Genomic DNA, 26,163 nt, shown 5'->3' on the forward strand with positions numbered 1-26,163 from the left:
TAAAAATATTAGTTTTATTGTAAAAAACCTAATGTTTTTCATTTAATTAATTGGTTTCTATTTTTTTGTCAGTAAAATATTACCATGAGTCGCCCGACCAAAGATGTGCAGAGATATAGAGAGAACCATATCGAGTATCAAACTTGGTGTTGGTTGTTTGAAAATCAAATGATCTCTTGAGAGGAGTTTGAAAATGCGTTCAGAACTCTGCAACATGTAAGTTTAATCTTATTTAAATTATCAAAATGTTGATTTTATATCAAATATTAAATAACAAGGTGTTAATTGTTTATTTTTCTGGTTTTGCAGAGTCAAGGAGTTCCACATGAAATGCCGCCCTCTCCCCCATGACACGCGTTAGCGTTTTGGCCATGATCATCCTCTATTTTGTATACGCGGGCTTTTTTTTCACTCTTTATGTAAATGCAATTACCTATCATTTTTTTGGCTCAATGTATTGTTTAATTGTATTTCCACTTATGTAAATAAAATTATCAATCATTCATGTTTTGGCTCAATGTATTGTCCAATTGTAGTTTGCTCAATTGATATTTTGTTGTAATTAAATTGCTTGTAATTAATAATAATTTTGAAAAATATTTTAAATAAAAAAAAATAGATGACCTTTTGAATGGTCCTGCAAAGGATCATCCAAACGGTCATCTATTTTTTATCATAAACCGGCACGAGGTAATGCTCGCGACAATAGACTTTGCGGTAATATTTGCGGAGATGCTTGCAGTAATAAACACGATAATACGTGCGGAAATATAGTCGCAGGAATTACCGCACGCATTACCGCAAGTCCATTACCGCAGTCATTGCTGCAATCTTTTTCGCTTGCGGGAAATTTCACAATAGAATTTTATTTGTATTTGTGTCGTAATGCGTGCGATAATACCGCGCATATGTTATAGTGTATGGTCTATTTTTGCTGGAGAGTGGCTTGTCAAGAGAAGAGGGAGTGGGCCAAGCTTTCTTGCTCCTGGTTCGCGGAAAAGCAAAGGTATGGTACGAGGGCGTGCAGGCTGAAGAAAAACAGGATTGGAGCACATTGGAAGCAGCATTCCGAAGCCGATATGTGGCCAACACGCAGTGGAGTGAACTGAAGCAGACGATGGACAACCTAAAGCAAAGCCTTGACGGTGATTTTCGAGCATTCGTGTGGGAGTTCGAGGCCATATGGAGCAAGTTGGTTAAGGTAATTGCTGTAGAGAATGCAAATTCTTTGAAGATGACCAAGTTTGTGGACTGCTTGCATGTAAAAGTTCGCGATAAAGTCGAGATAGATGGACCGTGCATGTACGAGGAGGCAGTAGCCTATGCGCAGAGCAGGACGAAGAAGGTTTTAAAGAAGCAACAGGCAAAGCAAGTTCTGGCGAGTCCATTGTTGCCAAGGCCAATTGCTAGGGAAGAGCTTCACGTAATCCGACCCATTGTTGATGCACATGTGGTAGGAGCTGATAGTCGTGATGACAGAGTAGAGACGATACCGTGTGGGCCTATGAGGCCTCAGCAGTTGCAAAGAGGAGTCTACCGAGTACCACCTGATGTGCTTGACCAAGTGACTTCCAAAAAGCAAGCAGTGGAGAAGATAGCTGAAGTGCCAAAGCCGGTGAGTTTTGTGGAGAAAGCCGAGGTGTATTCGAGCTATAGAAGTGCCTTGGATACGGATAGCACATGGGAAACGGAGTCTGCTTTCTCAAGGTATGAGACATATGATGTTATGCATGTCGATAAGGTGGTCAAAGAGCAACAGATTGCAGGTGAAGAGACATTTTGTGCAAACCAGGGGGTTGGGCAACCCTCTCTCTTGTCTTGTGATGGTAAGGCCATGTTGACTGAAGAAGAGTGCTTCGATGAAGCGGACTGGGGGTTTGATGATCCAGTGGTCGATGTAGATGATGAGTCGCAGGTTTTGGTTGCTAAAGCTATGGCGATAATAGAAGGTATGCAAGGCTTTCCGCCTGTTCTAGTGCTATTTGAAGGGACTATAGGTGCAGGTATGCCGGTGTTTGCTTTGGAGGATTAGTTACCGCAGGTGGATGCCATGTTGTTGACGGATATGGTGTTGAAGGTTTCCATGCAAGGGGCTCTATGCCGATTGCTACAGTTATCTTGTTTGAAGACAATCATGCTATAGTGAGCTCTCTAGCCGTTGGCGGGGACACATGTGATGCAAAGGCTTTCCAGGATGTGCAGGCTTGTGTTGGGCGTGGAGATGGCTCATGCATGCACTTTTTTTGAAGGGTTATGATGTCAAGAGCTACATACATGAATGGTTTACAAGTTTTCTGGTACAAAGCAGGGATGGTTTATATATGTTTTACAGATGGGTAGTAATACTCAAAACCATCAGTTTGACCCAGGAGGGGCTTACACTATGCTTGGGAGAGCCTATGGCTTTCCATTTGATCCGGGCGGTTGCTACAGCCAGTGAAAGTCTCTCTCTATCTATCTAATGCTTATGTAAATAATATCTACCAGTTCTCTTCTTATGCAATGATATATTCTCTAAATAATGCTATGGTTGAGTATGAATGCTCAACTAGGGGTTGGGCAATGATAGTACAGTTGAAGATGGTCGACCTATGGAAGTGCAAGAAATCCAGGCATGGCAGTTTGCAAGCAAATGACGGGGGCATTGAACAGGTATCTGATACAGTTAGGAAACAGGTATACCCAAATGGAGCACTCTCTAGTCGAAACTGCAAGTGTTTCTTCCGATCACAGGTGACAGGATCAAATGCTTATATCACAAGGTTGGACACGAGGCAAGGGATGCTGGATGCAAATGCCATAGAGTTTATGATATGGGATCTGGAGCGAGGTGTCTGTAGGAGACTCTACTTGCCAGGGTATGTATGTAAAATATGGATTTTAGCATACCAAGGTGTTTTCTGAGCTCTATTGGTCGGGATACCTAGGAGTGTCAAAGGTGCGATGTCACCGTCAGCTAGTGAGGAGCTCCAATCACATATTCTAATCGACGGTTGAGGTTTCATGGTTGCCGACACTAGTAGCGGCCGTGCTCTTCTAAGAGTGGTGGGCGAGATTGATTGTGACCCGCTTGCACTGCCACGGGATTCTCCATGCTAAACAGGATCCTTATGAAGTTTTTTTTTTAATCGACTGGGCCAAGCCCAAAGGTTTTTAAGGCTTTCAGTTGAAGAAAAAAACGCTGCATGGATAGGTGGCGGGCTGGTTGAAGCAAGAGAGGAACAAGGGGTTGCATACGAAAAAGAGAAGAGCCGCCAGAGGGGTGCCACACAGGGGCTGGCCGAGCAAGTGATCACGGGGTGGCCATAGCGGGCCGAGCTGTTGTAGACCAAACCAGGGCCAAGGACAGCGAAAGGGCGGCAGTTGAGGGCCACAGAAGAGGTGAGGGTCGACAAGGATGGCTGCCAGAGCTTGAGGAGAACGTGAGCGCTGCTGAGGAGCAGACTCTAGTGATCAAGAGGGAGGCGCCACAGAAGGTGTAGGGGGCGGGCCTAGAGCAGGGTTGCAAGGGCGAACCCTCAAGGGCTTGGAGAGCTAAGAAACGGGGCTGCAGGAGGCAAGAAGGAGGGCCGCCAGTAGTGGGTGGGCTGCCAGCCCGTCAGAACAAGGCCAACCAGGAGGAGGCGACAGCATGAGTAGGGGAAGCCGCCAAGAGGCATGAGGGAGGTGGAAGGTATTCTACAAGGGTCGTTACAGGAGACGACTACATGGTGAGTGGCCGAGAGGTGCCGCCAAGCGTGTGGAGGGAGAAGAAGTTACCAAAGGCTAGAGTCGTAGCCATCGGATGGGAAGCAAAGGAAGGCAGCCGGTCATACAGGTTATCAATAACCGAGGAAGGGTATCCAATTGCACCTATGCACGCAATTGACAGTAATCATGATTGTATCAGAGTTCTCTTTTTTTGCTATGCATAAGTGAGTTTGTGGTTTGGTTGAGTTATTTGGTACTTGGCTGCCATCTTCTCGTCTACTCGTCGTCTCATGCATAGCACCCGTGGTAGCGTTGGCTCCGGGTCTTTTGTGTGTGTGTGCAGAGATAGAGGGAGAGAGAGGCTGGGCGAGCTTACTGTGTTTGCAGATTTGATGAGTGTGCTATGCATTAGTAGTTATGGTTGTATGTTGTCAAGACAGTTATGCTTGGAGTTTATAAGTGATTGTGTATAGCCGGTGGCGCTCGTAGGCGAGTCGGTGCATTGGAGATTGGCAGAAAGTGTGCGTGTGTGTGAGTTTCTGTGTGGTTAGGGATGTCGGATATTCCCTGGGCTATAGAGAGGCAGTGTAGAGTGTGCTGCATTTGTTCCCGCTTCCCCCTTTCCAACGTGAGCATTTGGTTGTCCACAAGGGAAAAACAAAAAACATATAAAATAAGACCCCTGTCAAATGAGAGTGGATGGACAAGGCAAAGTGCAAGCGGGTCCAATGAGAACCAAGGCTGCAAGCTTTTTCGATCACACTGCACGATGGACATGGTGTTGCCAAGCTGAGCTAGGATTCCGGCTCATGCTCCTCACCCCCTTCTTTATGTTCGAGGGGTAACCCTCACCTACAACTGGCCATGCCATCTTTCTTGAATTTTGATTGGAGCAGATTGACGTGTGCATGCACTTGTTCCACCGCTTCGTTTGAATACGCCTGCGGACTCTCATGAGAGACCTGCTTTGGGCAGCACAGTTATATTGTGCCACCTCACACATGGCCGTCGGTCATGTGTGACACATGCCTAAACCAAAATACTGGAAAGTAAACTCAGTTAGATCTAACAGTTGGCAAACGTTTCACGTTTTGTGCCTTGCTTTCTTGTCGTCTTTCATCAAGACCCCGTGTTACTTAGTCACGAGGAGACATACCTCCAACATATCATTTCACATTCTCAACTAGTCTTGCTTGGTGGGCCTTTGCCATACATAATCTGATAGATTTTAGAGCGTAGCTAGTTACTTGGTTAGTTGGTTGCGATTGCTATCGGATTGGGTTTTGTTGTGGTGACACAATAAAATGAGTAGAACCAATTGATATGCATCAATAATAGCTCAGTTTGGGACTTGATGAGCATTGGGAAGAAGCAAGTAGTGTCCCATAGTGCTCAATATATGACAAAGGGCTACTAAAGAGGTTAATTTCCATTCAACCTAGTAATATCGACCATTTTGTCTCTAAACCGTAGAACCATCTTTGAGACACCCATCTTATTCTCAATCAATCGTAGTCAATTTTCCTTTCTTTCAATATATAGGTTAAATTGTCAACTTGTGAAAAAAGAAACGCATGTCTATTTGATGTATAGATACGATGATCAAAATTGAGCATGCAACCCTGGTGAGGAAAACATATGGCTAAACTAAACTTAAGGAAGTTTTACTAAAAAATACAGAAAACATAAACAAACTATAAAAATTAAACTACACTACCAACCTGGTAATTGTATACAAATGTCATCCAATCGTGCAAGCCAGAGGACAATATTTAAGTAAAGCTACAAAAAAGCAATGTGAATAGTTAAACATATCATCTTGCAATGAAACGTCACAGACTGAAACTACAAAGCATACAGTGCACGTCATGCAGAGGTGCCATACAAAAGTATGGTAGTCGAGAGCTAGAATTGTGGTCTCTCCAAAAATTCTAAGAAACGGAAGTCGTGCCCTGCCCCGTAGCGTTTATGTCTTGCGCCAAGCAAACACAATGATCATGGGGTATTGGATACAGATAACAAACCTTGTAGTGTTGTCGAGCTAGAGTCGCACTTGTGCAATTGAAACATCCAGTGCTGTGAATATATGTCCTCCCTGCTAGACACACAACATGCATTAAGACAAATATAGGAGATGTGGCATATTGATTAAACTTAAAGAGAAGTAGATCTAATTTGAGATTCTAAGTCAAAGGTTCGCTACATAAAGAGTTATGGGTGCTTTTTGGTAGATTTTTCCTTGTTATAATTGCACACTCACTCTCTGCTCGTTCATCGACTCTTCCTCCTGTCTTATGTTGTAGCTAGTTTCCTATTTGCAGTGCGTCCTCTCCTTGTAGACCAAGCAGAGATTCTCCTCAATTATGCAACTCGTCGGCCATGCAGTGGCATGCTATCATACGTAGGGTCTGTCCTCAAGAAGTCTAGGAGCCTTTCCAATCTGTTCATGGGACCAGGAAATGCTTGAATCTGACCTTGGAAAGAGAACTCCATGTTGCGAACTTAGATTGGCCAAACAATACATGCGCCTGATGCCTTCCCTAGGCAAGGTCGCATGATAACAAGCTTGTTGAGTTCAGCGTCTCCATAAAGGAAGAGACCATATTTAGTCTGCTCATCACTATTGCAAATGCAGATCCGAAAAACTTTGTACTTGTTTACTTCAGTGCTTGATGGCAATCTGCATATGTCCTGTTATATTCTATAGATGTTCTATAGCAATGTCCACCAAGCAAGCCTACTTAGCACAAAAGGATGTGTGTAAGAGCGCCGGATGGCGAGGATGCAATGTGTGTGACAAGAGGCTTACGATGAGTTTGTGTGGAGAATTTATCCAAGGCATTGAGGCTTAGAAGTGAATGGACTCTAGGAGGCCGCCTCGTGGAGAATGGCTCTTAGAGTATCAAAATCTATGTCATGGACTGAATGCTCTCATGAACTTCCTCATCTGTGTTGGCCAGTCAACCGTGAATAGTTGAGTAATCAACCATGAATAGTTGAGTAGTCAACCGTGAATAGTTGAGTAGTCAACCATGAATAGCCGATACTAAACACAAACACACACATACACACACATCCAGAAATGTCGAGAGAGCGAGGCATGCATGAGAGGCAAGGAAGCAAATGAGGGCTCATGATATTCTCTCCTCTCCATGTGCAGAGTTGCCATAGTCGGATTTTGAAATATATTCGAGAGGCGAGTTAGCATGGTGATGGCCTTTTCTAAGCAGGCCTCGTGCCCTTTCATCACATGTGCCCCCACTCTCTGCTGATCAACAAGAACGGTTTCCATCTCTCTCTCAAAGAATGGCCAGAGACTTACCTGATTAAAATGTTGGCTTTACAAAGCTTCATCTCCGAACTGATGCGCATTTGCAAACCTGCGAATTGTTGCCTTTGTGAACCTTCGAACTGGCGCCTCTCGGAAAGCGACATTGCTTTTGTTTGCTTGTCAACTAGTGTCGCTTTTCATGACCTTTTTTTTAATTAAATTTTATTTATATTTGAAGCTCTGATATGCCATGTGGTGGCTTCTGCGACCAGATAGAGGCATAAAGAGCCTTTGGCTCACCAAGTAATAATCTTCCTAAGAAAATAACGCTAGCTTCTCTCTACTCCCTCTCGTGAGCCCTATGCACCCTTTAACGTGTTGCCCCGACCTGCTATTAACACCCTTCTCGACAACCATCTTTAATTGCCACTGAACCATGTTCTCATGATCTGCAACAACAGTCCCCTCATTGTCAAAATGGGATTTTTTCTCTCTCTCTCTCTCGGATGACTAGCCGCCTCAGTCATCGATCTCCTTCCCTATCTACGCCTTTTCCATATTGTTCGTGTGTCGGATACTGTTTTACGTTTCCCTCCTCTATTACCTGCACATCATGGATCCCCTATGGATGGCACTCTTTCAAACCCCCTTCTTTTCTCGCTATCCCCAATATAGTTGTGCAGCTCGTCAACCTCTTTTCCTCCCCAAATATGTGGAGTTGCACACTAATTTTCCTTGGGAGTGCTTGCCATTTATTTTTCTTAACGCTTCTCCCACATCATGTTCTGCATTAAATTTGTCACGAGAGATGTTTTTGTTTAAACGTCTATAGATCGTTGCAAAATGCTTGCCTCATCAATTTTTCAGATAGGCTATCATCAGAGCTGGACGAGGACTGCGACTGAAGCCAGTGGTGGCTAAATAGACCATGACTTGCACTAGTGGCAATATTCCCCAATGCCTTTCCCTCAACATTGAGTTGTCTGCCACTAATTCCCTCACACACTCTGCTAAACTGAAGCCGCTAGCTTAATTACTTGAGGATAATTATCAGTGTAATCGATCCTAAGCTTTTCTGCCCTCATGTCCGCTTTGACGTTTACTCGTTCCATTTCTTCACCCTCTACCGTCTACATCGCCAACAGCCTGATAGCAGCAGCAGAAAAATGTGATGGACGGGCCTGTGAAGGCAATGAGTTTCGTGATTCGACTCCAGATCAGGCCAACTGATCATCGATTGAAATCTGATATCTTCTGTTTCAGTAGCACTAGAACAGACCTTTGCCATGGGTTGATCGCACGAAATATCTGATCTTTGAGAGTGCTCATCACGTCGGCAAGCATCCGCCAGCTTGATGATCTGCGAACAGAAGATCGCGCAGAGTGCTTTTTTATTTTATTCACTTGGTGGCTTTTCATGGCGGAGTTTTTTTTTAAGAGCTTTTCATGGCAGCGATGCTTTATTTGTTTTGAATTCAAATCTAATGCGACGTGGTGGCTTCTGCTTATAAAAAGAGACTTGGGCTCACCAAGTAACGAGTGCTTCTCCAGACTTTACCACAGGTCTGTTCAACAGATTCGTATACATAGCCGCGGACCCCTTCAGTCTTCTACATCTACGACCCCCCTCCATTCTTTACCCCTTAGGCACTCTGCCTTAGCGACAACTCCACCACCAGAGCCATTATCTTCACGGTCCTTTACGTCGACAAAATTGGAACGTCGTAAGCGACTATAGTTCCATAGTAGCGATAGTAGAGGGGGCAAGGAGGATCCTACAGGGACGGCTCCACTAACGCCCAGATACTAGAGCACGCATGCCCATCCACATCGTCCACCATGACCACACCTCACAGCACACCTAGTACACCTTGGGATAATCACCTATGGGGTACCAGCCAGGATGCGATTCTGAAGCCTATAAAGCGGCAACTACGGTACTACAGCTCCGTTGTCAAGGAATCTACAGTCTATAGTTTGGCGACACTGTCATGAGATGATGGGCACATCAACTTATGGATGCAAAAAATCACATCACCAAAGCAATTAATTTGGAGTTCGAGCCAGTCCAGGGACGTCGCATTGTGAGTGCTCTTTGGATTCAACAATGCACTCAAGATTGCTTGGCACATCATCGCCAGAAGGCTCACAATTTTGAAGCCCATCTATTTGGAGGTAGAGGAGTGCGTGGTGATCAGGCAGGAGATGGAGTGACCAATGCTTCACATCTTGAAAATGGGGGATATGATACTTTATGTCATGAGTTTCTAAATGGCATTGTATTGTCTCAAAATTGTTTGCAATTTTGGTGTTTCAATTTACTACATACACGAGTTAATGCTTTTGTACAGGAGTTAGCTGTGGGGCATCGCCCTTTGTAGAGGAGTATCAAATTCACACAGACTAATGGAGTACATGGACGGGAGCAGGAAACGTAGGACAATTAATAGAAGCTGCTTTCGTTAGGTGAGACCATGGAATATGTTTTCTATATAAAAAAAAATTAGGCCTTTGATATGGTTGTTCCTTTGTCTTTGATATGATTTATGCATTTTGATTTCACATCATTTTTGCAGGTTTTCAGGATGTGTATTTATTCGTAGATGGTCATTTCTTTACGTTACATCTACTTACTACATTGTATGTGCCTGTATCAACCAAATGTTTGGTGGATACAGGCGCATACATACATAATGCCTCATCTATTTGCTTTTGCTATATGTTATGTTATTGTGGCATCATATAGAGGTATTGTTATCTTTGGTGTACATGTGTATGTCAGTTATTCCATATTTTGGGGTTTACGGTTTGTGATATGCCACACGTGCATGCCATAATTATTTGTTTGTTGGTGACGATATGGTATACTCTTGATGAGATTGGTATCAGGGGCTCTTGGCAAAACGTTGTAGTTAGTAATGCTTTGGTCAACATGTAGATCAAGTGTGATGTATTGATTAAAGAAATATAAGCTCTTCATGATCTTCATGGTCAATGTATTGTCTCTTCAAATGTGCTTATAGCAAGTACATGCCCAATACAAGGAGGCTTTGCAAGGAATGTTTTCGAAGGGGGTAAAGTGAGGGCTTCTCTCTTGATGCAATCACCTATGCTTGCCAGTTAACGCATGTTGTGTAAATGACACATTGATATGAGCAAACAAACGATGTTTAGTTTGGGGGTATTGCACAAATCACTTTGGTTTCATGTGCTACAAGCATGTAACCACTCATGTCTCTTTTGGATGAGGGCCAAAAACATTTTGTGATTATATGAGCAAAAAATAATCAATTCCACCATCAAGGAACTTTGGTATGTTTATAAAATAGAAAAGCAAGGCATGTGGGATTATGTAAAAGGTGACATGGTAAATGAATTCATGAGAACTTTTATGGGGGACTCTTGGGAAAAAAAAATGATGTGCTACACCCTCTTAGTGATCTTCCTATGTAGCTTCTTCTGAGACATTCTTGGTGTCGTTCCTAATGGGCATGCACTCCAAGAGAAGACATCCTGGAAAAGTAGCTCATGAAGAGCTCCTTGTACACTACGCTTGGCATACATGCATTGCCAAGCACAACGCATTTTTGAACGGCCCCTGACGATTCCTTCTCTCTCTCTCTCTCTCTCTCTCTCTCTCTCTCTCTTTGCAAGTTTCAAAATTTGGCTTTTTTTTGTAAGCGATAAATAAATTTGAATTACTGAAAAAGAAAAATTGTAAAACAGAGGAGCCTCAGATAGATTCCAATTTTAGACTTCCTACTATAGCGCACTATTTTTCCCTTGGGCAAAATCACAAAAATACTTGCAATTTCTACAAATTCCCAAAGTGTCCCTCATAATTCAAAATTCCCAATATACCCTTATGTCATTTTGGGATGGATTGGCCCGAATGTTTACATAGTCTAATCTTTTATGACAATCAATTACTATCTTTAAGTGTCTTAGACAAGTCTTCACCAATGAGTTCGCAAATCGAGGCATCCGTGTCAAAATGATAACGATTTCATCTTAAGAGCCCACAATGACATCTAAATTCCTAGTTCTATCAACTTCTATTGACAAAGAACAAACCTTCCTATGAAGAGGTTCAAAAAAATATGTATTTAGAGACGTTTGCAAGGTTAACAAGGGGAATTTGGCAGAATTGAAGGGAATTTATGGCCAAATATGAGGGGTATATTGAAAAAGTAATTATCCTTTTCCCTTGTGTTGCAGGTAGCTCCATGTTCTGACTCCGAACTTGAGCTGTGGGCTATGGATTTTGAGTTTTAGCATGCTTTGTATCTAGGTGGCAGCCATATGTTCATTTCAGGGGTTCTCAATTTCCTGGTCTTGTGATTTTTGATCGATTATCAAGGGAGGTTTTTTGTTCTCGATTCAATTTTCAAGCTCTTGAGTCACAACTTTTAGCACTCGTACTTCAATTTGCATTGGCATTCAAAGTACCACGCTTGGCACATATGTCAACCAAAGCATAGTCAAGCAGGTCTTTTATCAACAGCCCCCGAGGGAAAATCTCATCATAGTTACTTGCTGATTACAACGCCTCGCATAATGCCACATGCCTTGAAAGTTGAAACTGTAAACATAGGTGAACCGTGACACCTAATGAGAAGACTTCTTTCAGGAACATATCCTTCAATCAATACATTCGAAGGGAATGCATCCCAGATAGGAGGCTCTTCAGGAACTTGTTGCAATTTCAAATGTACACCACGCTTGGCATACAGGTTGACAAAAGCAGACATAACATTCCTTGCAACAATCCCTGACTAACAAACTCAACATGAATTTGTTAACCACTATTAACAGCATGCATACAATGTACATGCCTTTCAAAACGCAAGCTAGGTGAGTGAAGCCCTCACTTGGCAATCACTAAAAACAGCCAAAGGTTCCTAATCAACATCCTGGACAGCAAGCTCATCAACAAATTTGTTGTGCTTTCAAAAGTACAGTATAACAAAGCATAGGCAAGCACAACTCCTTTTCTCAACAACCCTGACGAACAATCTTTAGAGAATGCATTTCGGACAGGAAGCTCCTCATGGAGTTGCACTTTCAAAAGAATACCATGCTTGACACACATGTCGACCAAGGCATTGCCAAATGTAGGGACCGAATTCTTTGGAGTAGAATCTCAACCTTCGGACACCATTGATAGGAATCCTGACTCTCCAACAATCCCTGAATTGAAAGTTAATCGCTACGTTTATTTCAACAGCCCTTGACTAGCAAAATCATCATGAAGCTATCTGCCCATGGCAATGACTTGCATAATGCTGCATCCTTCAAAATGCAATCATAGTCAGTCGCATTTGGAGAGAAGCCCTCTCTCCACAATCCACATACTGACTAGTCAAAACCTTTTTGTGCTTTCAAAAGTACACCATAGGTGGCATACGTATCAACCAAAGCATTGCCAAACATAATATCTTTTGTTTGTTTAACAATCTCGTGGGGAATTTGTTCGCCCCTGTCAACGTTTTGCAAAATCCCATGCCTTCAGAATGCATGAATACATGATGGTATCTGTAGTTGCTTCTCATCTGCTGAAAAAAACCAGGAGCTTTTGGATGCCCACTATCGCGGATATCCTACAATCAATGCAGACCGAGAGACCTCATCCCAAACATGAAGCTTATCAAAGAGATTTTGTATTCAAAAGTACATCAACCAAAGCATTGCGAAGCACAACAGGTTTTTTTCCAACCACCCCCAATTAACAAACTCATTGCAACATGCCTTCAAAGGATATTGCATTGGAAAGAAGGCCTCCCTCTGTAGACCCTGGCTTCTTGGCCCTACCCTTGTTGGGCCTATCCTTCAATCAAGAGATTGACTTTCAAGACAAGAAGCTCCTCAAGAACTTGTGATGTTTGCAAAAGTACAACATATATGGCATGGGTGTCGACCAAAGAATTAGCATGCACAACGAAGTTTTCCAGGGCATCTGACCAAAAAATTCGACCAATTAGTTTGGCCATGTTATCATCTAGCTAATGCCGCATACCTTCTAGGTGACCACATGAAAGAATCCTGTGGTTGCATGCAGCCCAAAGTTTCACCCTTGTTGGGCATATGCTGGAATCAATGCTTTCCAAAAGATTGCATCCCAGACCGCATCCACGCAAGAGATTCGTCAAGAATTTGTTGTGCTTTCGAAAGTACACCACACTTGGCATGTGCGTCAACCAAGGCATTGCCAAGCACGGCATGGTTTTTCAACAGCCCCTGACTGGCAAACCCATGATGAATTCGTTAGCCCATGACAGCGCTTTTCATAAAGCCGCATGCCTTCAAAATGGTGGTGTACTTTTGAAAGCACAAAAAAGTTTTTGACGAGGGATGTGGCCATACATACACACCAAAGCATCGCCAAGCATGATAATCCCTCTTAAGCATCTGGGGAGAAACCCTACCTTCGCATCATCAGCCTGAAAACGGTCCATAGCCTCCGTCTTTAAGGTACATTTTGCAATAAGGCCATTCCAAGGGTCGCCACGGAAGCTGTACACAGAGCTCTGCGACGGACGAGGGTGAAGCCATTCTTGCCGTTGCAAGACGCCGTGCTTGTATGTGCCGATGGGTGCTATGGTTGGATAGTCCTTTAAGGCGCTCTCACGACTACCAAATGGTATCAATGGTCCGCAATAAAAAGGATGCAATCTCGGACATAATCTCCACCGTCGGCTTTTTGCCCCAGCTTATTACCCTAGGTTTCAGGAACAAGGTGAAAATTCATGCATAAGAATATAGAGTGTGGAATGGCAATGTTACCGGTGATGAGAAGACAGCACGTTATACGTTGCGGAATGATCTGACCAATACATGAAGTTTGTTCATGTTTCATTGTTGCCCTTGTCGCATCATCCACTCACCTACTGACACAAATATAGAGAAACTTGTGCTTTGCTAGTGGGGAGAGAGAGAGAGAGAGAGAGAGAGAGATTGATTTTATTGTCTTCCTCGGAGGTCAAATACTACCTACGAAACCAAAGATATGTGTGGGGTTGATAAGTCATTCTCGATGCTCAAGGAACGTGGTGATGAGATTCACAATGGAGAATCCACAATATTGAAAGGTTAAGGGGGATTAACAAGAGTAGCATTCATATTAGCATAGTTAATTAACACACTAATTGTTCAATACAAGACAGAGGAATTGTGTACAATGCAGATTAAACTAGAGCTTAAACAAGAACATGAACTAGATTGATTGAACTTGAACATTAAAATGAGTGTGTACAATGCCTCTTATATAAGCGTACAAAAGGTTGCCTAAATGTGACATCATTAGGTAATACGTCATCCATTATGTAAGCAGTCCGAGGTGAAAAGTGGCCACATGCTACCACATGGGATGCGCATGCCCAATGCCATGTAGTCATACTAGTAGACTAGAGATGATTCACACAATTAAGAAGCATAAGCGTAGGCCAAAACCCATAAATCCCAACAACTCTGGGCTACGACAAATGGCATAATACAACTCGTAGCACTCCAATCCAGAAGCACAATAATCTGACATCCCCAACCTAGGAGACACGCTCCAATCCAAGAGCAAAAGAACATCTCCAATCTAGATACCATCCCCAATCCAAGAGCCATCATCTTGAATCCACTTTCATGAGCTTTCAAGAGAGCCCTTAAGCTCTATAATCGAACATTATTAGCCCATAATACAACCTTTCAAAATTAGGCTATTTTTGGGTGTGCGTGTGGGAAAGAGCCTATCAACGAGTAGAGCCTAAAAAGTTTAATTTAGGAATCCTCAACAAGCAAGGAGACTTGGTCCACTTGGCTTAGCTCACCATACCTAATATAGTGCATGCATGTCAGGGAACGAGTTCAAGGCCAATTTCAGACGACTACTCGCGGGCAGACGCGAGATGATAAGCTCAATTCAGCTCAAGGTAAGTTTGGATATGTAGAGCTGAAGTTCACACACCACACTCCAAAATCGCCTAAATCTCTCTTTGGATAGCCATCGTCTTTGTAGGGAACTAGTCACGCACACACCATCAAAGCCCCAAGGCTCCACCATGAGAGCACCTTCCCAAGGTAAATGTACCACAAGAGCTCTTGTTTAGCACCAAACTAAGAGACTTCTCACACCTACAAGCAATGCAATAAAAACTCATCAAGAGTTTTTCTAAAGTCCAAAAAAGTTTTAAAAGTTTTTTGAAGGGCTTTCGAGCATCAAAAAAATATTCAACCAATTGAAGCTTCGAGCTTTGAGGCAAGTTTAAAAGGTATCAAAGATGGCATCAAAAGCTTCTCTAGGGCTTCTTCAAACAAAGAAAGAAAGGGACTTCAAGAGCCTTTTAAGGGATGTCCACCAAATACAAAGCAGTGTCTTTTGAGCTTTAAGCCAAGGAAATTTCTCTCTATAAATTCTTGTAATTCAAAGCTAAAATCTTGCACCCTAGGCAAAATTTCTCTCTCTAAATTCTTGTGATTCAAAGATAAAATCTTGCACCCTAGGCACTACTTTTGCAATGTATGAAATAAGTATCGACAAGAATGATATAATATTGGTAATGTACGGAGTCCAAACACTAGCATTGGAGAGTCTCCAAGTGAAAAAATCTCTTCAAAGCACAGTGAGTTTCGAGGAGAGAAACCAATGGAGAAATTTGCCTTCAAGGGAAGGAATTTCAGGCACGTTTTTAGTTTTTGGCATCTTAGAAATTGCATTTGCATTCAATAAAAATACGGAGTTCATACATGTTTTCAATTTTGGCATCTTAGGCATTGCATTTGCATTTAATAAAAGTACGAAGATGATCCTCGTCAATGGGAGTTACAATTGAAAATATACTTTTGGAATTGCAATGGATACCCTTGGGATGCGGGGGTTGGCATTGATGAACTAACAAACAGAGCCGATGTTGTACTTCTTGTTGAAACTTGGGAGCATGATACACAAAGAATTAACGGCTTGGAGGATTACAATGTACATTCATTGATGTGGTCAAAGAATCTCAAGCAACGAAGAGGGCAAGGAGGGGTAGCATGTATGGTTAATAAAGGATTGGAAGATTTTGTATCAATTGTGAAAGATGACAAGTACAAACGTTATATATGGCTGAAAATTATGACACCAAAAAGAGCACCCATTTTTGTAGCCGGTTGCTACATTTCTCATCATGATTCCCCCTTTTATGCTTGCATGGATAAAGATCAACCATTTTTCGATTTGGAGGACGATATTATTGTATTTGAAGATATGGATCCTTGCACAAAAACATTGCAACATGATACTCAAAAATTTGATATGCCATACATTTCAAGGGAGTTTGAATAAGTTCACTTATATGATCGTACTTAAATGGATGAGAAAGATCCGGATCACTATGGAAAGTGAATTTTACACATGTGTAATAGCACGGGTATGCTCATTGCCAATGGTGTATCTTTGTGGAGTGGAACCAATGGATTTACACGTAGAAAACATAATGGGGATAGTGTGCTTGACTATATGCTACTCTCCGAATCCATCATGTATTGCATAAAAAGTTTTATGTTTGGCCAATTGTTGGACGGATACGCCGCGACGGACGTCAGCAAAGCGAGAACTCACCTAACAAGATTTGTCAGCTAAGGACGAAGCTCGACCCACAGGCGCGTGGAAGCAAGCATATGGTGTCAATCTACACTCGACCGAGTCTCGACTAATTCCTACAGAGGTCTCTACCCAATGTATAAGCTACAACCTTCAGGAGTGCATAAGAGGAAACTTCTTACAATGCTTTCTAGAGCCGAATACCCATCAAACAATCTCGAAACGCCACAGAACTTGAAGGAGACCCTACTCACACCAATAGATCTCTCTGCCTAAGGTCTATGAACCAAAATCCCAACCCTAAACACCCGGTGCAAAATCACGTAGGATGTCTGGCCGAAATTTGCAGGTCATTGTTTCCGAAATCTAAAGTGCCTAATGTGTAGCTCTACTCAATGCGAACGCGTGGATATGCTGAAATGCGAAAACGGATAACGTAAGCTCACTGAATCACCAGATGAAGCTCATAGATGGAGCTCGCAAAACCGGACCGTACGCGCACAATGTAGGTATTGGCGCATAGCTCTCGTCGGGGGCAACACGCTGCACTTCTCCGCACTCGAGTCCGACCACCAATGCACACGTAGCGTCAAGATGAAGCTCTCACTCTCTCTCGTACACAGTACGCTCACTCACAGACTTCAACTTTTTTAAAACGACAAAAGGTTTTTCATTAAGGTCAAAAAGTGATATAAATACCTTACAATCTCAAACCCCAATGTTCCAATTTAACCATCTACTCAATCTAAATGTCAAAACTGGGATACAATCTGGAAACTTCTGTAAGCCCCAATATTTACAAAGGTGAAGTGTCGGGTTTTCTCGATAAATGAATAATTACAAAAAATAATAATCCGCCGAGCAGTCATTTTTCGTAGGGTGTGTCCGGCTTCTAACACTCCCCCCCTCCTTGTTCATGTCGTCCACGACATGGTTGTTGAGCTGCTTCTTCATCGTAGGCTTTCTCTCATCTTGAGCAGTGACTCATATCTTGCATGTTGAGCTAGTAGCGTCGGGCCGAATATGTCAGTGCTGATTGTGAAGAAGCCGGTGTAGAAAGCTTCTTCAAAGGCCTAGACATGATAGGATGGCAAAAACATGATCCTTTGATACAATGCATGTATCACCTCCTTGGAAGGCTGACCAGACAGATCATATGCACATCTGTATGTATCTTGAAAGAAGAAGATATTGTCTGTCGCCTGGCCTGGTTTGAATGTCTCGAAGACTACCAAAAGTGTTTTGCAAATCTTTCTCATCATAATGCAAGATAGGTCAGAAGAGCCAGTGAACAATTTGATGGCGCCCGTTAGGGTTTTCACCATGTATTGCTCACTTATTCTCTCGCCTACCTTCGAGCCTGGCAGCTTCGGGTAATTTAGCCAAGTAGGTTGGCTTCTTTGCAATAGCTCATGGGCCTTCCACGTCCGCATCCTTGGTAGAGGGCAGAAACTTAGGTTATCTCTGATGACTTTAGATGCCTCTACCACATGGATTAGATATTGTGGATACTTTGTCAGCCATGCCTTTCTCCACCTGGGTTGAGAGTCGACTATCAACTTTACCCCTTCAAGCTTGGAGATGTCTGCTTTGTACATTGGCATTGTTGGCTCTTCTCTGATCCTCTTGTTGATTGTGGCAGCTTCATATTTCAGCAGAGGATATGGGAGAGAGGGCTGTAGCCATTTACGTCGAAGGTTGCTGGCATCTATCTTCTGAATAGTCATTAATTTAAAGACCCTCTACTCCCATTCCAAAGCTTCTCTGGCTGTTTCTCTGACTGCAGCTTCTATGGCCTTTTGCAGCTTCTCTTCTTTATCTTGTGTCAGATCTTGTGGCTCTTGTGAGGGTCCTACAAGGATTTCCTCTTGCATGGTGGTGTCCACTGGATCTGCCACATTCTCTATGTCTATTCCCTCCATGGCTGTTGGCTCGGTGCTAAACTGCCTTCTGTTTGCTGCTGGCCTCTCAGCTCTTCTATTTGCTGTTGAAATGTCTTCATTTCTGCTTCAGCTTGCTCTCCCATATTCACAAGGTGGTCGTTTAGATCTGCGTTTATCTTTTCCGCCTCCTCGAGCTTTCTCTTGATGGCTTCTAGCTCATTATTCATGGTTGTGTTTTCTTGTTCCATGCGGTTTTGCATAACCATTGAGCCCTCAACCAACATCATTCTTTGCCGCTTCTCCAGGGTTAACTCTTTTTGGAGCTCCTTCATTTGCTCTTCATATAAATCCATCTCAGAAGTAGTGTGAGTCGAGCTAGTAGCTCTGACTCTGGCAGGAAATGCCCGTAGCCGTTGGATGGTTTGATCTTTGACTTTCATCTGGTCTTTAAGCTCTATTACCTCATCCTGGCTCGCCTCATTCTCTAGCTCTGCCTTTTCCTTGGCATTTCTCAGTGTTTCCACTTCCTTGGATTCTTCAGCAAGTTGTAGGGTTAGGTTGTCCCTTTTCCTCTCTGCATCTATCAATGCCTTGCTGAGTTTCCTGTATTCTTCTTCGGCTCCTTGCAGTCTTTGAGCTGCTGCCTGATTTTCTCGTTGAAGGAGTACGAGCGGAAGTGCGACGCGGGAGAGAGTGCAAGAAGAAGAGCACGACGATATGTTGAACTCGCTCTACTGTAATGTGTACAGCATAGTTAGTTCTTATTAGGTTTTTACAAAAGAATATGTGTACATACCTGGCGGCCCGCCCACTTACCTGGGCGACCACATTGGGCTTTATACCCCAACAACCTCCCACTTAAAGTCCAATGTGGTACTTTAAGTGTGAGAGAAGCTACTATACAAGCTAATATACAAGAGATGTAGAGAAGTGATGTACTACCCTACACCTAACTGCTTGCGAAAATGCGCAAAGCTCTCTGAGGGAAGTCCTTTTGTAAGTAGATCAGCAGGATTTTCTGTGGTGTGAACTTTGACAAGCTGAAGTTGCTTATCCTCGAGCATTTCCCTGATGAAATGATACTTCACATCCACATGCTTTGTCTTTGAGTGATAAACTGGATTGCGAGCCAATTGTATAGCACTTTGACTATCACAATATAACATAGGCATCTCTTCTTTGATTCCCAAATCTGTTACTAGTCGATTAAGCCAAATTGATTCTTTGCATGCCTCTGATGCTGCAACATATTCAGCCTCTGTAGTAGATTGAGTAACACAATCTTGTAATCTAGAACGCAATGATACTGCTCCACCAGCCAATGTAAAGACATACCCTGACGTAGACCTTCGGTTGTCTAAGTCACCTGCATAATCTGAGTCTGTAGAACCCTTTACACTTAGCTCCTGACTCCCATAGCATATACGCATACTCTTTGTAGCTTTCAGGTATCTCAATATTCCTTTCACTGCCTCCCAATGTTTCTTGCCTGGGTTTGACATGTATCGACTTACTACTCCCACTGCAAATGCAATGTCTGGACGAGTAGAAATCATTGCATACATCAAACTACCCACTGCAGACGCATATGGAATGTTATCCATTTCAGCCTGTTCTTCCTCAGACACAGGCCAATCTTGTTTGCTAAGTTTCACATATGGTGGCAATGGAACACTCAATGCCTTTCCCTTCTCCATATTGAAACGTTGCAAAACCTTGTCAATATACTCTGTTTGAGATAACCAAATCAACTTCTTTGATCTATCTCTCTCAATGCGCATACCAAGTATATGACTTGCCTCACCCATGTCTTTCATGTCAAACGATTTTGCCATCTTTGACTTCAAAGCTGAAATTTCTTCCAAGTGCTTGCCAGCAATCAACATGTCATCCACATACAAAATAAGCATCAGCCAACTACCATCCTTAGCCTTCTTTGTATATAGACAGTGATCGAACTCACTACGTTTGTAGCCTTGAGAAAGCATAAACTTGTGGAATTTATGGTACCATGCCCTCGGTGATTGTTTTAAGCCATAAAGACTCTTTAACAACTGGCATACCCAATCTTCCTTGCCTTTCTCAACAAACCCTTCTGGCTGCTGCATGTAAATTTCCACATCTAAATCACCATGCAAGAACGTTGTCTTGACATCCATTTGGTGCAACACCAAATCTAATATGGCAACCAATGCAAGAAAGCATCTCAATGTAGTCATCTTGACCACCGGAGAGAAGACTTCATCAAAGTCAATGCCTTGTTCTTGCTTAAAGCCCTTGGCAACAAGCCTTGCTTTGTACTTTGGCTGACTATCATGAGCAGTGATCTTATACCTGTAAACCCATTTACAAGGTAGAGCCTTTTTGCCCTGTGGTAATTTAACTAGCTTCCATGTCTGGTTTTTATGCAGAGCTGTCATCTCTGACTGCATGGCCAATTGCCAATTCCCGGAGTCCTTCATTTGCACTGCTTCCTTGTAACATGAAGGCTCATTGCAATCAGTCAACATGACATAGTTCATAGATGGAACAAACCTATCAGGAGGTCGCGTGACACGTCCAAATCTACGCACAATAGGTGGCTCAGACTCAGCCACAACCTGTGGTTCCACTCTATCCCGTCCTTGCTCCTCTTGAGCCCTGACGTTTTGTCTTGCACGTGCAGGTCCATCTTCTTGGAAGACAACTCTTCTAATCTCCTCAACCCTCTCTGGTTTAGAATGATATTTGGATTCATTAAAGTGAACATCATTGCTGCGGACAACCTTTCTGGATTCGGGATCCCAAAGTCTGTACCCCATCTCACCAGAATTACCATAGCCTAGAAAGATGCACTTTCTACTCTTTGGCTCAAGTTTGTTCCTAAATTCCTTTGGAACGTGAGTATATGCCTCACAGCCAAAGACTCTGAGATGCTTGTATGACGGCATTTTGCCTGACCATACCATCTCTGGCATTGAATCCTTCTGCAAAACCTTGCTAGGAGATCTATTTACAAGATGAACAACTGTTGATACAGCTTCAGCCCAAAACCCATTTGGCAGCTGTGCATTAGACAACATACTTCTGACCTTCTCTTGTATGGTCCTATTCATCCTCTCAGCAACACCATTTTGAGGAGGATTGTAAGGAGCAGTAAGTTCACGTTTTATACCTTTTGACTCACAAAAGTCCTGAAAGGCCTTTGAAACATACTCTCCACCATTGTCAGTGCGTAAGCATTTAAGCTTCTTGCCACTCTGATTCTCCACAAGTGTCACAAACGTTTTGAAAACACTAAACGCTTCATCCTTGTGCTTGAGAAAGTAAACCCATACTTTCCTTGAGTAATCATCTATAAATGTCATAAAGTAAGAAGCTCCCCCTAGAGATAGGTTAGGCATAGGTCCACACAAATCACTATGAACAAGTACCAACTGTGTATCTCTTCTACTGCTTCTATGCTTATGTGGTTGCTGTGTTTGCTTACCATACAGACAATGTTCACAGAATTCAAAATCATTAAATGAAAAGCCAGGCAAATAACCAGAACGAGACAAGATTTCCATTCCCTTCTTGGACATATGTCCTAACCGGCTATGCCACAAGGAAACGTTCGGCTGCTCGGTTACATTGATTACATTTTTAGAGACATTTGATACATAAATCATGTAAAGTCCTCCAGACTTTACTCCATGTGCTACTGTCATAGAACCCTTGGATATCTTCCACATGTTCTGTCCAAAAGTGGTGACGTAGCCAGCATCATCAAGTAAACCTGTGCTGATCAAGCTCTTTGTAATTGCGGGAACATGTCTCACATTCTTCAGCGTGAAAGAAGAGCCATTCTGAAACTTCAATTGAACATCTCCAACACCTAAGATCTCACATGTCTGCCCATTGCCTAGCCGATCATGATCTTTAGTGGTCACATAAGAGGTAAACCACTCCTTGTTTGGAGACACATGAAGTGATGCCCCTGAGTCTATAATCCAGTCACTCAGTGCATTTCCATCAGATGCTATAAGAAGAGCTAAGTCCATTGTATTATTCAAGAAGTAGATGTCTCCTGACACTAGACTGTCATCCTCTGCAACAGTGTTTGTCACATTTATTTCTTGAATCTTCACTGAGGACTTGTTCTTCTCACCATGGTCTTCAGCTTTCTCTTTGCCTTTTTCTGCTTTCCATTCTCTGCAGTCTCTTTTCATGTGACCCTTCTTGCCACAATGGTAGCATTCTATGTCACTCTTGCCTTTAGCACTGCGGGACTTGCTACGAGACTGATTCCTCTTTCCACCTTTGTACTTTTCTTTGGTCCTTCCCCTGACAACTAAGGTTGTTCCTTTGCCTTTGTCCATTGTCTTTCTATTGGTTTCTTCAGTAAGCAGACTTCCTTCTACACCTACTATGTTCAAACCATCTGGAGGTGCAGAATTACTCAAAGCTGTGTGAAAAGTGTCCCAACTTTCCGGCAATGTGATCAACAAGAACATAGCTCTAACAGGTTCATCAAACTTGACACCTTGAGGTGACAACTGACTATAGATTGTGTTGAATTCATTTAGATGATTGGATATAGGTGTCCCTTCTTTCATCTTCAAGTCAACAAGCTTCTTAAGCCAGTATACCTGTGAAGCTGCACTCTGCTTCTCATAAAGATCACTCAGCTTTAACCATGCTTGATAAGCCGACATCTCGTCTGCTACATTGAAGTAAACGCTTTCTGCCAAAGTCAGCATAATGGTAGAAAGTGCCAATTCATCCATTTCGCTCCATTCATCTTCGTCCATATCTTCTGGTTTTATCCCCTTGAACTTTATAGGTTTTATCTGCTTCTTTTGTACCAACACTTGCCAAATCTATTGCTTCCACAATGGGAAATTGGTTCCATCCAGCTTCTTGATATTGTAAAGAGCAGTGTCCTGTGATCCAGCCATAGCTACGCTTCACAGTAGTTTACTTTCCTGGGAAAAATTCGGCAAAGTTTCCCCTTTAAACTGACCTCTAAACCAATATCAACCTGTCAAATGAACCAAGAAAGCTTCAGATTCTCCAGAAATTTTGGCAGAGTCTCCTTTGTAAAATGGCTCTGGTGTACTAAAAATAGACCAAAAAACAGCTCAAAAAACACTGTCTCTCTGACACTGTAAGCTGCGGGTAAACCTGTCCTGCACCTGTACTGTCTCTCACTGTCCTGTCACTGTCTTGTAAGCATAGACTGTGACAATGCCTCAACGGCAGTAAAGCAAAGATGCAATCCCAACTGTCTAACTCACAGTCAATACATCCTAGCTGCCTATCTAAGGGTGCTCGAGGGATCGCTCCAAGACCTGTATCACCGAAAGGATCTCAACATTCGAGAAACCCCTAGCTCAATAAAACCTCACTCGACCCTCAACAAAGGCTGCAGTAAATCTGACAGTACATAGACTTCCCACAAAGTCATACATCCACAAATTTCCCACTGTATACTGTAACCGCTGCGGCGGTTGTTTGCTGCGTGACTCACAGCCAGCAAACCCTCAACAGACATACATCATCTCTGACAATACATCCCATGTGGAAGTACCTGCAATGTCAGGATGAAATCTGGAATATCAAGCAGCAAACACAAGCTACTTAATGAACTAGTGGATGTCGCCTATAGTCTGTGTGTAGATGCGCCCGTGTCGTATGTGACACGCCTCCAAGAACTGTGAGCCGTCCTTCGATGTGTAGACAGCCACAAATCAACACTTTGGGAGTGTCGATATCCTCAGCACCTGCAGTCGTAGGCCAAAAACCCCAAATTTGCAGAATCGGATCTGCACCCGCTAAGACCACGTAATCGAAAATGGCCTGCGCAGAACTTTGTCGAAGCCGAACGGTGACCGAGATGACCTCAGAATGAAATTCTGAGAACACCAAGCCCTTCGAGCTATCCCATAGGACTTGGGGCCGTGTCTTCGCCTGTCGAATTTCACTCCAATCTGAGCTGGTGACTCTAGCCTCCTGCAGTGCTGCCTCCAGCCTCGATCTGAGCTCTGATACCAGTTGAAGGAGTACGAGCGAAAGTGCGACGCGAGAGAGAGTGCGAGAAGAAGAGCACGACGATATGTTGAACTCGCTCTACTGTAATGTGTAGAGCATAGTTAGTTCTTATTAGGTTTTTACAAAAGAATATGTGTACATACCTGGCGGCCCGCCCACTTACCTGGGCGACCACATTGGGCTTTATACCCCAACACTCGTTCCATCTCCTCGCATCTTTGCAATGCCGTGGCCAGACTGGCTTGCAGCTCTGCTTGTTTCTCTATCTGCTCTTGGCTCTGTCTTTGTAATGTGTCTACTTCAGATTTGATCAGAACTTCATTGGCTTTGAGATTTTCAATCTCACTTTCCGTGGCCAATGATTTTTCCCTAAGCCTGGTTAGCTTGTGCATCACTACGTCCCAGTCATTGGTGGGTGGCTGTAGGTCCACTGTATCAATGGCCATCTCTTTCAGTTCTACTAACCGTAGGCTCTGCATTTGTTCTTTGGGCCCTGTGCTTGCCAAGTCAAATGCTGTTGTAGCTGCCTCTTCTCTTGAGTATCCCGCAGCTAGTAGATCAAGAAATGTGTTAAAACTTGCTTCCTCTGGCTCTGGCTGCTCATCTTTGGGCTTAGCTTCTTCTTTCTGCTCTTCCCCCTCAGTCTCTTCTTGCTTTGAATCTTCTTGATCATCAGATTTATCCAGCTCCTCCTTTTGTTGGGTTTGTGGTGGGCTACAAGGAGGCGGTGATGGCGGTGGGCTAGACTCCGGGCTTGACTGTGGAGTTGGTGGCTTCTTCTTGAAGTCCCGGTCCACCTTGGTCTTTCTCTCTCTTTCTTGGCCTTCCTGCTCTTCCAGCAGTTGCCGTCGTACTTCATCCACTTCTTCTTCTGTAAATGGGATGTTAGGGATGTTTTATGTCGTATCATCCAGGATCTCAAAATTCTTAATGTAATCTTCAAATATATCTCTGTGCACCCTTCGGGATGATTTCGACATGGCTTCCAGGGACGGCTTCCATAACTCACTCAAATCTCCCTTGAGTGCTCTTTCTGCTCTGAAGCTTTCCATTAATCTTTCTAGCCATGCCGCTTTCTGTGATTTTGTCTCTTTGATCGGCACTTGTACAGTTTCCTTCTTTCTCTTCTTCAACTCTTGCACAGTCTCCAACCGGCGTTTCAATCGTGTGGCAACTCTGAGTTCTTTGGGCGATTCCTCTTCTTTATCTTCTTTGAGCCTTACCCAGTCGTTCTGTGATGGAGGGTCAGGCCATCCTCCCTTGGCGTGCAATGCCCCATAAACCACTTTCGTTATCAGCTCACCCAGCACAATGTAGGTGGGGTTCTTGTTGCCTATCTTCGCCAGATTGTCATGGATATAGGCAGCATAGTTGATCACCTTTGTCTTGCTCTTTTGCATTGCCCAGGTGAAGGTGGTAGCAATGGCTCCAAGCGGAATTCTGTATTTCTATGGCCGCTTTGTACACATGTGGAAGTATTGATTGTAGAACTGGCTCATGATAGCCACTTTCGGGTTTGCTATATCTTCACAGGTGTAGTTGTTTTTCTTTTCTGAGTACACCTTGACTTCATCTCTTCTTTTGGTTACACTATCCCCTTTGTTGGAGAGGTCTAGTGCGGCTGCCAGTACTCACTCTGTGATTACAATCATAGTGTCCGGCCTGCCCTGCAGATCAGTGACTCTGGCAACTCCATCTTCTTTGATTGTAGTTACGAATTCCCACACTCTTTTGAT

At 43.2% G+C, this 26,163-nt stretch overlaps 1 protein-coding gene and 2 pseudogenes across 1 annotated transcript; 2 read left to right on the forward strand and 1 right to left on the reverse strand.

Moving 5' to 3' along the window:
* The window catches only part of LOC147427069 (uncharacterized), a 151,039-nt pseudogene that overhangs the window by 3,595 nt on the left and 121,281 nt on the right, over positions 1 to 26,163 (forward strand).
* LOC147427070 (uncharacterized) lies at positions 1,118 to 2,247 on the forward strand (annotated as a pseudogene).
* Positions 11,043 to 24,819, reverse strand: LOC147427071 (uncharacterized). The gene is made up of 4 exons (XM_086499305.1): positions 24,617 to 24,819; positions 15,020 to 15,082; positions 13,387 to 13,657; positions 11,043 to 13,202 (listed from the first exon to the last, which is right to left on the reverse strand). Exons 1-4 carry the CDS (start codon positions 24,817 to 24,819, stop codon positions 13,155 to 13,157), a joined length of 585 nt encoding a protein of 194 aa, XP_086355431.1. The 3' UTR covers positions 11,043 to 13,154.

Source organism: Adiantum capillus-veneris, chromosome 24 (assembly GCF_014529385.1).
Source record: "Adiantum capillus-veneris isolate H3 chromosome 24, ASM1452938v2, whole genome shotgun sequence".
NCBI classification, from domain to species: Eukaryota; Viridiplantae; Streptophyta; class Polypodiopsida; order Polypodiales; family Pteridaceae; genus Adiantum; species Adiantum capillus-veneris.

Excerpts from the sequence above, each read along its gene's own strand:
- LOC147427071 (XM_086499305.1), bottom strand. The coding sequence starts at position 24,819 with ATGCACAAGCTAACCAGGCTTAGGGAAAAATCATTGGCCACGGAAAGT. Across the intron at positions 15,083-24,616 it reads GAGATGGAACGAGTGTTGGG|GTGTGAGAAGTCTCTTAGTT; the intron begins GTATAAAGCCCA and ends CATTGCTTGTAG. Across the intron at positions 13,203-13,386 it reads TTCAGGCTGATGATGCGAAG|TCAGGGGCTGTTGAAAAACC; the intron begins GTAGGGTTTCTC and ends TGGGTTTGCCAG.